This window comes from Poecile atricapillus, chromosome 25 (genome assembly GCF_030490865.1).
Source record: "Poecile atricapillus isolate bPoeAtr1 chromosome 25, bPoeAtr1.hap1, whole genome shotgun sequence".
Lineage (NCBI taxonomy): Eukaryota > Metazoa > Chordata > Aves > Passeriformes > Paridae > Poecile > Poecile atricapillus.
The window spans coordinates 4,900,924-4,914,527 of NC_081273.1; the positions used below are offsets into that span (position 1 = coordinate 4,900,924).

Below are 13,604 nucleotides of genomic sequence, written 5' to 3' on the forward strand. Positions count from 1 at the left end.
GCCCAGTGCTGCTCACAGGGTTGGAGCCCTTGGATTTGGGGAATGCACGTTGGAAGTGGATCACCTGCTGTGCCAACATCACCTTCAAGTCTGTCCATGGACTTACAGCCCCTCCTGCATTCCTGCTCCCATCCAGCCCCTGGAATCCTGCAGCAGGGCAGAGTTTGGCTCTCCATACTCCTCTTTTCCTTTCCAGGGTTCAGTCCAGCTCTGCTGGCCACAGGAGGCCTCAGCTCCGGGCTCAGAGAGCATTTTCCTAAAATCTCAGAATGGTTTGGGCTGGAAGGAACCTTAAAACTCTTCTCATCCCACCCCAGCAGGGACAACTTCCACTGTCCCAGGCTGCTCCAAGCTCCATCCAGCCTGGCCTTGGGCACTTCCAGGGATCCAGGGGCAGCTCCAGCTGCTCTGGGCACCCTGTGCCTCCCACCCTGCCAGCAGAGCTCCTGTGTCTGCCCAGATCCACGGGCTCCAGAGGGCTGTCACCTCCTGATGTGACACTCAGGGATCTTTAGAGCCACCCAGGAAGATCTGCAGGCACTCAGTGAGCCAGGGAAGGCTTTTAGCTGGACAAAGCAGGGGCAGAAGGGCACACACAGCAGGGACACGGCCCCTCAGCTGCTCTTTGCAATTGGGGTTTTCTTGCCCCATATTTTTATCTGCTCTCCCTTTCCCTGCTGCCTTGCAGACAGGAATTTGACCTGTGCACTCCAAGATCTCAAACCACATGATTTTTAGTGCTGGCTGACACTCCTGAGGGCCTTTGTCCCTGCCAGTGCCAGTGTCACAGCTCTGGGGCTTTGGGGAGGGATTTGTACCCTTGCCTCCACAACTGAGGTGCTTTTTGTTTCTAAATCGTGATACCAAAAAAAATTTTAAAAGCCAGAAACCTCCTTGAGCAAATGGTCATTTAAAGGAGCTCTGTAATTAGCTGAACTTGTATGAATTAGGGAGAGGGAAGCCAGGGGTGTAATCTGTCACTGCATCCCACAAGGGGAACTGGGAAGAAGTTCTGTGGTCTGTTTAATGGCACCTTCTGACCTAACAGTTTTTATCTCTCTGCAGCACGATGAGCAAGTGAAAAAACAGCCATTCCAGAAATGAGGAGAATGCCTGGGAAGCCAGGGAGCATCTTACCTGCCTGTTAAAGTCCAGCCCATTCTGTTCATTCCCTACAACGAAACAAAGAGAAAAACATCTCAGTATTAATGACAGCCAGCACTGGTGGGAGCTTTCCAGAACCTGGAACGCACATAACCAAAACATTGGCCCTGGGAGAGCAAGGAGAGGAGGAGGAGGAGGGTGCAGAAGTGGAAGGATGAAGGATTCTGCAGCATTTTGGTGGTGCCAACCCTTGCTGAGGGATAATAAAAGTGTTCCTGCCTGGGAGATACCTGGCCAAGGGTGGGGGAAATCTCACTGAGCGCGAGGGAGATTCCAGCAGAGGTGAGCTGGAGGACATCACAAATCTCCAGGGAAATCCAGGGCTAACTGTGGGAAAGGCCAGCAAGCAGGTGGCCAGGGCTGCTGGCCCGGGATCTTCAGGAACCCGCGTGGCACCGCGTAATTACGGGATATCTGGAGGAACACAGGGTGCCGTGGGGTTGTGCTCAAGAGGCGTCTCCTTGATTCCAAAAGAGATTGGCAGGCACAGGGGGAAAAATCAGACAGGTTTCAGCCTGAAGGTACCGCACAGGCCTTCACTCATTCCCCTTTGATGATAAACATCCCCCCCTCCCGCCATCACACCTGCCAAATTCATCAGGAACATCACAGAGCAAAGGTTGTGCTCTCCACAGATCTGAATGCTTTAAGGGATTCCACGAAGCTCTCGAGCTGCAGAGGCAACCCCAAGACACCCCTTCCCTTTGCAGCACATTCCCCAAGCCATTCCCTGCCAGTCCAGCCCAGTTGGTGATGAAGAGCCTGGAATTGTTCACATCCCACCGGCACAAGCCCCCGGGCCTCCCGCTCCTGCTGTTTTTTCCAGGATAACGTTCCCCATGAAGCAGAGCCCGTGCCCTGTGATCTGATCAAGCTCCAACACATCGTGTTTTCCAGCAGTTCAGGGCTCCTGCAAAGAGCTGGAAAGTGCTTGGGAGAGGCTGGGCATGCAGGAGGGTGAATCCAGCTCTGCCATGGACTTTCCTCGACTGAACAATCCTTTACGCTATCCCAGCACATCATTTTCCATGCACAGAGTATTCCCAGGTGAATCAGCGTGGATCCTGAGGGGGAGCGTTCTCGGTACAATTATCCACAGATGGCAAAACATTGGAGAGTCAGGGATAACAGAGCTTTGTGGCTGCTCTCTGCTGTCTAGAAACAGCCCTGGAGATTTAATCTGTGACATTTAAAAATCACTGACTGTGGAAGCGGAGCTGTGGGACTGTGCTATCCAGCAGGGCCACGGCAGAACGAGCTGCTGCCCCCTCAATTTGACATCTCCTCATCCTCTGCACCTCAACCAGCTCTGAGCTTCCCCCTCAACTTGAGATCTGCTCCATCTCCTCATCCTCTGCACCTCAACCAGCTCTGAGCTTCCCCCTCAGTTTGAGATCTCCATCTCCTCACCCTCTGCATCCCAACCAGCTCTGAGCCCTCTCCTCCCAGCCTGGCTGCATTTCCACCCTGCCTTCCTCCCAGCCTGCTGTCTCCCAGCCCTTTATCTCTTTTCCCCGTGTAATTCCCTCGCTCCAACCCCCTCTGCTCCCTGTCCAGCTCTCTCCAGCTGCTCCCTCCCCAGGAATGGGGTTCATTCATTGCGTTCCAGCTCCCTTCCAGCCCCAAAAGCCAAGGAGGGCAAATCCAGCGATGGGAACGCTGATAGCGTTAATGGATGATCACAATCAGCATCCACACACCTGAGCAGGACCGCAGGAGCATCTTCAAGGCCTGCAGTTTCTACCTTTGAAACCCCCACGGGGTGTGGGGGGGGTGTTTGATGCGATCTGGAGGCAGCAGCTGAAGGGAAGCAAAGCCAGGAGGGAAGGAGGAAATAAAAGTTCCCAGCTGCTAAAATAGAACAGGAAGGAAAAGGTAATCTCCAGGTTTCTTGGAGACAGGAGTTTCGCTCACGTTCGGGCGCAGCGCGGTGATGAGGCAAGATTCAGAGAGCTGCAGGGGAATCCCTGGGTCCCAGTGACGACGGCTGAGTCACCAGCACTCACCCCAAAGCCTGGAACCCCAGAGGTGTGGCTGGAACAGAGCTTCCCTGCACAGCCCCACATCCCCCAGCACAGCCCTTCCCCTCCTCTCCATCTCTGGCCTTTCCCTCCCTCCACGAGCACTGACACACTCGGGCCTTCTCTTTGTCCCTTCCTCTCCTACAGAGCCACACACGGCATCCTCCACATCCCTGCAGATCAACAAGGGGGGGATTTGGGAGCACCCAGGCTGGGAATTCTGTGCCAGCTGAGCAGATATTCCTGGAGGCTGGCACTGAGTGGGGTGTCTGAGTCGGAGGGAGCTCCCTGGGCAGACAGAAGGAGCAGCAGGCACCTCCAGAGGCCATTCCTGCTCCTATCTCAGCCACCCATCTCCCCGGCAGGAATGGCCCTCTGGAGATGACTATTCCTCCTGACTGACTCCAAAGGGACCCAGGGGCAACCAGTTCAGCCTCAGATGTCCAAGAGGGAGAGGTTTAAAACTGGGAGGGGTGATTTCTGCTCCCAGTGGTTATGTAAATGGGAGCTGGATACACAAATCTCTGCAGGACCAACCAGTGTTTGGGCACTGATTTATTTGCAAACAAATCTGGCCCTTCTTTTTCTGTTTCAGTAAATGTAAAATTCAGGTGATTGCAGCTGCGAGCCAAGGTTTGGGTGTGATAGGGATAACAGCTCTCCTCTTTCAGTTGAACTGTAACTTTCCTACAAATGCTTTATAAAAATAGCCTCGGCTTCCTCCCAGTTTCTGTCAACATCAGGACTCGCACTGCAGCAGTCATTTCTCTCCTTAAAGGAACGAGCTGTTCAAACAATCTGCACTTAAGATTTAATCTTTTCTAGCTCCAGGAGATAAAAAGAAAGAAAAGTGTAAGTGGCAGCAGATTCTCTCTCCTGCTGCAAGCTGCCAGAACTCCACTCATTTTAATGGAGCTTCAGCCCAGCCAACAACTCGATTTTTGCTGCACGAGCCAGACACAGTGGGATCCAGAACCTCCAGAATCTGCTAGATCAGTCCTCCCCTTCCTGAAATTCCACGGGGCTGGGGAAGCCCTGGGATTTCAATGGGAAAAGGCTGCTTGGAGCCCCATCAATTCCCAGCAGCTCGCCCATCACCAGGGCTTCACCCTCGGCTCCTGGCTGTTTGGAAAAGCAGTGATAAGCTCAGCTGGCTCCCCGAGCCCGGCAGCCCAGGGTTGTGCTGCTCTCCTTGGTTCACCTGGCAGCTGTTTTGCATAGCCCTGGCATCAGATCTGGTGCGAGTTTGCCTGGGGAGGTTTCTCTGGGGATGGGAGCAGCGCAGCAGTTCCGGGCAGCTTCCCCCCACCCGCTGCTGTTCCCCCCTGGAAAACCCAGGGCGAGGGATCCATGGGGAGCAGAGCTGCAGAGCCAGTCCGGCCCTGCAGGATAAAAGCACCTTAATGGGGGAAAAGTAAAATCAGGGTGGCCTTCATCTTCACACGGGCAGGTGTCACCTCCAGGGAGTGACACTTCTCACCTGGCCACTCCAACAGGGCTCATCCCTGTTCCCAGGCAGCTGCACTGAACTCACCCCACGCTCTGGAGGGACGGGGGGATGAGGAGGTGATTCCAGCCTGCAGCAGGTGTTGGAGAATTCCCGCAGGGAATCAGTTTGCTGCTGCACATTTGGGAGGGAAATGGGGAAGAGCTGAAGGGCGCTGGGGGAGCAGTGCCAGGCAGACTCCACGCAGGGGTTCGGCCGCCTGGCCTGAGATGTCTGAAACTTTCAGGTGCCTCAGTGGGAGCCAATTGCTCCAGGCTCCCTTTGCAGCCATGCAGAGGAAGCAGGAGCTTCCAGAGGGCAATTCCTCTTGCCCCTGAGATAGATGGCACAGGGATGAATCACCCTCTGGAGATCCCCGTTTCCATCAGGGACTGCCTGGGGTGAGCGGGTCAGGCTGAAGCCTCAGAGGATTGAATACCTAAAATTAAGATTAATCTCACCTATCCTGGAGATTTTTGCACTCCATCTGATGAAGCACAATGCCACAGGAGATTGGCAGAGCAGGCCGGGTGCAGGGTGCCTTTCAAGGGGCATTTCTGATAAATTCACTGTTCAAATCTCTCACCTCAAACAAGGTGTGAAGAGATTGCCCAAGTGCTGGTAGAGAAAAGGGTGGCAATTCCTGTAACTATAACCAGTACTTGTCCCACAAGCTGTAAATGAAGGCAAATGCTCACCTGCACTGAAGGAATAAGCAAAACAAGATATTCAGCACGAAACACTCCCCAGGATGTCCACTGACTTTGGAAATCCAGACAAAAACCAAGGCATGGCCTTCATGCTGCTGCTCCCAGCAGCCACACCAGCGACTTCCCCAGAGCCAGGAGGAGGCCCTGAATGCTGGGACCTGGCTCAAATCACCTTTTCCCCACAGAGTGGCCACCCCTGATTCCCTCCAGCCGCTCCCACCAGCACTGGGGCAGGAGGAACTGCAGATGAGCAAGCACCAGTCAATTCCCTGGATTCCCACACGCCCTGCTGGGACACTTGATGCTCCCAAGGCGCTTAAAAAGTGCTTTTTAAAGTGTGAGCAGGATGGGGAGTTCTTGAGGCAGCCAGGTAAGGCTGCAGTTCTAATCTGAACTCTTTGCTCCAAAGACACAAAAACCCAAACCATCGGAGCATCCCCATGGGAAAGCCAAGGCTGGTGAGCAAAAGTGAATCTTGTGCTGACTCAGACAGCTCCAGACTCCAGGGGAAGCTTTCACTGAACACTCGAGCGCTTTTATAACCCCTGGGTTATAGAAATGCCTTCCCTCTGTCAGCAGTGCCTCAGAGAAACCCCATCCCCAGGTCCCTCTGCAGCCCCTCCGTGTGGGGCAGGGCGAGGGGGAGAGCAGGACAGCGAGTGTGGGAGACTTGGGCACCTTCCAGAAGGAAACCCGAGGGCAGCAGTTGTTCCCACGGAAAACATTTCACCTGCAGCTGCTGGGAGAGGGCAAGTCTCTTCTCCTAGACCAGAGGCAAGAGGCAGATCAGACCAGCTCTTCCTTTGCCCCTCTAATTCAAGTCAAACCAGCCTTTTGTTCCCCTTTCCCCTCCCCATCCTTTTTTATCCTCTTCCATAATGGGATGTTTAAGAAAAAAAAATAAAATAACCCAACCTCAAACCCTAATCACCTTCATTTGAATTTCAAATATCCCCCTCCTGGCCTCCCCCACGCCCCAACTGACTCGGAGCTGGGAATATGGAAATTTCTCCTGCTTGCCTTAAATGTGGCTGTGCTATGAAAATCATCAGCCTTATGCAAATCCCGAGCAGCCCCAATTGCCATAGCAACCAGCTGTTTCCAGCCCAACCGCTGCAGCTTTCATTTACCCGGGACTTGTCCTGGGGCTGTGCATTGCTGCAGGGGGAAAAGACCAGAGAAATCCTGGAGGCTTTGAGGAAAGTTTCACGAGGGAGAGCCAGCCTTGGGGAGCAAAGGCGTAGCCCAGGACTGAGCTCAGCGTGGGGCCGGGAGAGGCCAAGTTTCCTCAAAAGACTTTGGCCTGGCAAGCTGCTTCCAGCCCGGGCTGAGGAGGGAACAACAAAAGGCAGAAGGAGAAAAAAAGCTCCCTGAAAAAAATAAAAAATAAAAAAGCTGGGAGGCAGCAGGGGCTGAGCACCCCTCAGCCCAATCTGCCATCCCTCACGTGTGTGCTCGATCCTTTCACCTCAGTTAGGGGCTGACACAAAGGCCAGGACCTCCAAACCTTGTCCCAACATGATCCATCACCTTCCAAAGAGACTGTGCCACAAAGAGCCACCTTCCCAGAGCCATCCCTGGGCAGAGCAGCACCTGGAGACAGCTCACACCCTGCAGAGAGGTGCGAGAAGAGAGCAGGACTCTCACCTGCGAGCTGAGGGCTCAATTCGAGGCAGAGGCAGTCTGAGGCAAAGCCTCTGATTTTCCATCTGCCCTGCCACGGATTTAATGCAAAACGCTGGCTCTGGGAGGGGATTTGGCCAGGCTGGAGGTTCTGGTGTCCAGTTTCAGAGCTGTCCTGTGGCACAGGGAGGTGCCCCGTGCTGACACCTTGCTGCAGGCTCCAGTGGGCACCAAGGGGAAGGACGGCACCTGCAGGGATGGGTGGCACAGCAGCGGCTCCTCGCAAGGGATGCTCAGGAGCAGATGCAGCACAGCAGCCCCTGAGAGGATGGATTGGATTGCTGCATGAGTGCTCTCCACAGGGGAGAAGTGACACGTGGCTGAGGGCCAGCTCTGATCTCTGCTCCCTGTGACCCAGGGAACGGCTGGAGCTGGGCCAGGGGAGTTTGGGATGGATCTCAGGGAAAGGTTCTCCCCCTGAGGGTGCTGGCACTGGCCTGGCTCTCCAGGGAATGGGCACGGCCCCGAGGCTGCCAGAGCTCCAGGAGCCTTTGGACAGCGCTGCCAGGGATTTGGGGGTGTCTGAGCAGGGCCAGGAGCTGCCCTGGATGATCCTGTGGGTCCCTCCCTGGTCGGGATCCTAAAGCACTCAGAAAAGTTACCCGAGCTGTGAGGGCGAGATAACCCTGCTCCCACGGCCACCACGAGCCCAGAGCTCCACCAAGCCAGCCTTCTGTCCCCATCGCTCCTCCTGCAGCTCCCAGGCTCAGCCATGGAATCACAGAATCATGGAATCATGGAATAATGGAATAATGGAATCATGGAATCACAGAATCATGGAATCACAGAATCATGGAATCACAGAATCACGGAATCATGGAATCACAGATCCATAGAACTATGGAATCACCAGGTTGGAAAAGACCTTCAAGATCGAGTCCAACCCAGCCCAAAAACCTCAACTAAACCACAGCACCGAGTGCCACATCCAGTCTGTTTAACACACATCCAGGGATGGTGACTCCACCACCTCCCCGGGCAGACCATTCCGGTACTTTATCCCCCTTTCTGTAAAAAACTTCTCCCTGACATCCAACCTAAACTTCCCTTGGCTCAGCCAACCTCCCCATCCCAGGAGCCGCCCCAACCCTCTCCACAGGGCTGTCCCATGGGGCACCCCACATCCCCCCGGAGCTGGGGTGCCCACCCTGGGCTGCTGGCAGTGCCCAGCTCCGCGGGTTCCAGGGTGGGGAGGGCAGATGCTGGCGGTGCCTGCAGCTATTCCCTTCCCCGTAGTTGTGTTTGAAGCGCTTCCCTATCGCCCTTTTTGTAAAAGCTTTGGCTTCCCCCCCATAGCCTCAACAGATGAAATCAAAGGGAAGTAGCTCTGCTTGGTGTAACCTGTTTTGATGGAGGAGATAAGCGGGGAACAAGTGTCTGACACAAACAAACAGACAGACAGGGGCAAGTCCCACCTCAGCGTTCTGTTGCATCAGATAGCAGGGCTTAGATAAACCACAAGAAGGGGGAGATCTCTGCCCCCGGGGCCGCAGGACCAGGGGCGACACTCGGCACTGCCAAGCCCCCACAGTTCCCATCAAAAAAATCAGCGCCGAGCTCTGGCTGGCATGGCTTTCATCAGTTTAAAAAAGATGAAAAGAGCTCCGAGCCAAGCAGAAAACTCGCTGCTCTTCATTACCCCCCATGGAGGCTCGCCTGGGAGCCCGGCCCCGATGCCAAGGCTTGGAATCACGCAGGGAAAGGGGAAAAGGGCCCTAAAAGCAAAGGGATGATCCCTGATCAGCCTGCCCTGCATCTCCGGGGTGATGGGGAAGGCAAACCAACCCTCGTGGGAGCAACTGCCTGTTCCCCCCAACACACACATGATTAAAAAATTCAGAGCTGAAGTAAAGGATTAATATTCACAGGGCTTGGCAGGGAGAACCCTTAAAAATTATATATATTTTAAATAATAATTTGTAAAATGGCATAATTTCACTGTAACCGGGGGATTTGGGATCAAAAAACCACAAGTTTCTGGAGTATATATTTTTTTTAAAAGCCCTGAAACATTTTCTATGAAATTGGTGTGGATGAAAAGGAAAAAAAAAAAGAAAAAAGCACTGAGCTCTCCAAACCACCTATGAAAAGTGAACGATTTTAACAATTTTCTCAAAAAAGAAAAACCCCCCACAATTATTTCAAACACTTTCAAAGTAAAACAATGCCCCAAATTACCCCAGTTTTTTTTCCTCTCTTCTAAACCTGGAATTGGCGGGGATATGAAAGGATGAGATTATGCTTCTGCTACTGACACTTCCCATCAGATCTTTAGGCATCAGCTTTAGATCAAGGGCTCGGTTTACAAAAGGATTTTGATACTTAATTCCCTCCTTTTTTCTTTTCCCAAGTTCTTGGAGCCAGCCCGCATCTTTTGGTGATGAGAAACCTCTGGGTACCTGCACCTAGGAGGATTTCTAGGTCTAGTATTGTTAATTTGGTAAGAGTATTGTTAATTTTCCCTCCTTTGGGGGGGAACGAGCTTCCTGGGGAGCCGCGTGGATTGGCCTAATTCAGTAGGAAATGGGAAATTCAATTAATGAGTCATCAGAAAACACACGGAGCCTTTTCCCACATGAAGCAGGTAACCAAAACACGCCGCTATTTGGAGCTGCAGTAAATATTCCTCCAACAACGCGTGCAGGGGAGCACCAAAACTTCCTGGGAAGCTCGGCACAAAGAGAGTTTTGTTGTTTATAAACAGAAAGGGCTGAAAGAAGAGAGGAAACAACTCAGAGAGGGTTTGGGTGAGGAACCCTGAGCTGCACCTTGGACAGGTGAGTGAGAGGGTGATGCCACCCCCCAGGGTCCTACAAGGTGTCCCCAAGGCTGGCAGCCTCAGGAGGGGCTGTGACTGCTGCTGGGGACCCCCCAAAGAAGCTCCCAACCCTTTGCAGTGTCACCTTTCCCAGAAGAACCCGGACAGACCAAAAAAATCACCGGGACAGCCTCAGAAAAAATAATTAAAAATTAAAATAAATAAATAAAAAAGCGATTTAAACAGGTTCTTTGTGGCACTCTTTGCAAATGAAGGCAATTTACTCGTCCTGATTTCCCTGCTTGATTTGAAGGCTCCGAGAGAGAACACAGCCAATGCTGCCACGAACATTTTTTGTTATTTTCAAACAAATTGACTTCACTGCTCTGCTTTCTCTTCTCAATTACCACTAAAAAGGGGCGCTGCAGCTCACGCTAATGGCTGTCTGGGATGCTTAAGCTGAAAAAAAAAAACCCAAAACCCGTCTTTTATCCAACCAAACGTGCTGCCAGCTTCTGCTTTAACACTTCTGACTCCAACAGCAGCAGCAGCAGCAGCCAGAGCCTCCCACTGCATTTAATAACAGCCAATACCAGAATTAAATCCCCATTTTCCTTAATCTTCATTAATCCTGCCACCCCTCAATGAGTGCCAAATATTTCAGGGGGTTCCAGTTCCTAATTCCTGTAACAGCTCCCAGGGTGTTCTGGAGGAGATTTGGGTTGGGGATGTGTTTTGTTGCTCGTTTATCCCAAACCCCAACTTGGGGTGATTTGAGAGCCCCAAGCAGAAGCTGAGCTGGCCAAAGTCAATCAGAGTTCACGGATGTGAATAGAAGCAGATTTTATCTCTATTTTAGATTATGTCAAATAACCCATCTTAACAGCCAAGGGCACAGAGGATTTCTAAATCAAGGGGTGGGGTTAGTCCCTTTAAAACCTGGAGTTCTCTTGCTTACCCAAAATCTCTTTTTTTTCCTAAGTTATCTCAAATTGTATAATTCCATGCAAAGTTTTCTCCTGCTCTTACACATCCCCTTGGCCCAAGCTTAGGGCTCTTCATTACTCAGAGAATATTTGATTTTTCTACATTTTCTCCACCAGTTTTTGTTTCGAAAGGTGTTGATTTGTAAGCCTATAGCACAGCTTTTAATAATCTCAATTTGCTGTACCTAGTGGGTGCTAAAATGATTTCTTATTGTTGCTCATTTGCCTAAAAAGGGATGTGACCACGGCCCCTGGGGAAATTACAGGGCTTGGGCCTTATATTCAAATCTCACTTCAGGCAGCCTGAAAACACAAACCTGATTTTTCGGGTGCCTGTTACACCTCGTGGTGGGCAAACCTGGCAGGAATCAGTGCTCCCACCATCCCTGTCATCTTCAAAGGATCACCCTGGGCCTCAGCATTCCAGATCTGAGGGATGTGGAGGAGCTGGAGCCTGCGCAGCCTCAGGTGTGAGGTGAGAAACCCAACCACTCCTCTCCATCCCTTCTTGCTGGAACTCCTCAGCTGGATTTGGTTATTCCCAAAGTCCCTCCCATTTTCCCCACACACACACAGAGCCCGAAAAATGCTGTTTTCCCTAAGGAAAAGCTCCTGGCACAGCCCCTGGGTGATACAGAGCTAAGCTGAGTGCACCAGGACTGTTCCAAAGGCACGATTGCTGTGGCAGAGGCGTGAGTGAATTTCCATGTCAAACCCACTGAGGACATCAGGGAGGCACTCAGGGATTCGCTGCAGTCACACACAAGGGATCTTGCATCGCTGATCAAGATACCAGCGCAATCCTAGCCCGGAGCACATTCCTGATCAACTCCCAGGCTGCAAGAGCAGCAACAGGAGCCGAGAAAAAAGCACGGGGAGAAACTTCCAGCACCCACATTCCCTTTTTTTTTTTTTTTCCCTCCCTTAATTTTTCTTTTCTTTCCCCTCCTTCTCCTGCCCCTGCCACCCCAGACCCTCCTTACCTGGCTCCACCTGGTCAGGTTCGTGCCGGGTATCTGTGGAATCTGCCGCATCCCCGCTCATCTTGATCTCTGGAAAAGGAGGCACAACTGATTTTAATAACAGGTCACAGTCCCAGGCAACAGGCACATGTGGCTTCCACTAAACAGCACAAATGAATGTGTGTAATTATAATAAACCATCAGACTTTCAAATTTCTGATTCCTCAACATCCAGGCACTAGAATATTCATCAGCTCTGAGGATGCACTTTCCCTCCTGTTGCTCTTTGCAGCCCCCTCACTCCTGTCCCCCCTCCCCAGTTTGCTGTGGGGTTTTCACCCTTCTCATCCCTCCTCAGCCACGGGATAAAGGGGTGGATTCAGCACTGGGAGCTCCCCAGTCCCGCTCAGGCTTCCCCAACCTGCCGTGGTGGTCTGGCTGTGACACATCCTCCCACACCTGGGGATCCCTCCAGCTTTCTCCCAGACCCCTTCCCTGTCCTTCGAGATGGCTCAAACTCAACTTGCATTTCCCACTGCCTCTACCTGCACTTTATTTCTGCTCTCCCCAGTCCCATGCAGGTGCTCACATCCCTCACAAGCCCCCCAGAAGCTGCCTTGCCCCAAAGCGCTGTCCCCAACCCCTCCAGCTCCCCCATCCTCACCCACGCCAAGGAATTTGTCATTTACCCTTGAAGTGATGACTGCCACCACACCCGGGGCCACTTTCTCCTTCGGGGACAGCTGCAAGGAAAGGTGGGAATGGTCAACATCACACCGGGCTGCTCATCTCCTCCTTAAAAGCGGCCAAGGACACAGAGGTGGGAGAAGGGGGGGATATCTATTCAAATTCAGATGGACACCCCCTCAGCTTTCCATGGGAATTTTAACTGTTTCCAGACTAGTTGGAGGGGGGCAAAAAAAATAAAAAGAAAAGGTAAAAAATGAGATAATTTTTTATTATTGGAGAGATTTGCATGTGCTTCCTGCAGCCAATCCCGGCCACAGACTCTTCCCATTTGCATCGGGGAATAACAACAGCGGGGAAGCTGGGCCAGTGTTTGCTGTGGTTTTGCCGGGGTAGGGAAGGCAGGTGGAAGCCACCTAAAAGCATCATGCAAACCCTTTTCCTCTTCCCCATATCCACCTTTTGTTATTCCCAAACGGATGAGAGCAGCCCCGTTGGATTTTTATCCCCATTTCCCTCTTTTGCTCACACCAAAACAGGCAGGGCTTTGTGTGTGTGCAGGTTTTCTTCTCCCATATTCAAAGTTTCCCTCGTGTGCAAACAGCAGATAATCTGGTTTTTTGGCCAAGATTTCATAGCTTTGATCAAGTTGAAAGTCTGAAACTTTCTCCAGCAAATGAATAAAGGTAGAAAAAAAATCAGGATTTTATACCAGAGAGCAGAAACTTTCACATACTTCAGAAACTTCCTTTCCTTAAATTATATTAAGGGGGAAAAAGAGTTGTGGGATTTTTTTTTTTTTTTTCCCTTCAAATAAACCCTCTGCAATTAAGACATGAACGTTTAGTGGGGCTTCTAAGCATTTCTACTGCAGGAAGAGCAATTACCATCAGCTATAAACATCTTCTTGTCTTGTACCACTGCCAAGGGACCCTAACTTAGGCAATCTACAAAGCACAAAGTTTTGCTGGCTGCCAAAAAGTATTTAAAAAAAAAAAAAAAAAAAGGCAAGTTCTCATAAAATAGAGGAAGAAAAAAAAAATCTAAAAGCCTGCAGAAGTTTGGTGCTTGCTTTGGTGAGAAAGCTTGAAAGCTTGTTAAAAAAAAAAAAATAAAATTGGGGAAAGAAAATATCTAATTCCCAGGA

At 51.5% G+C, this 13,604-nt stretch overlaps 1 protein-coding gene across 1 annotated transcript in view; it reads right to left on the reverse strand.

Annotated features, from left to right (window-relative positions):
• POU2F3 (POU class 2 homeobox 3) overlaps positions 1 to 13,604 on the reverse strand; it is a 37,789-nt gene that overhangs the window by 21,156 nt on the left and 3,029 nt on the right. The window contains exons 2-4 of the mRNA XM_058857049.1: positions 12,460 to 12,513; positions 11,792 to 11,860; positions 1,138 to 1,172 (exon numbers count right to left, since the gene is read on the reverse strand). Of these exons, the coding sequence (XP_058713032.1) occupies positions 1,138 to 1,172; positions 11,792 to 11,860; positions 12,460 to 12,513 (158 nt within the window). The remainder of the gene's footprint in view (positions 1 to 1,137; positions 1,173 to 11,791; positions 11,861 to 12,459; positions 12,514 to 13,604) is intronic.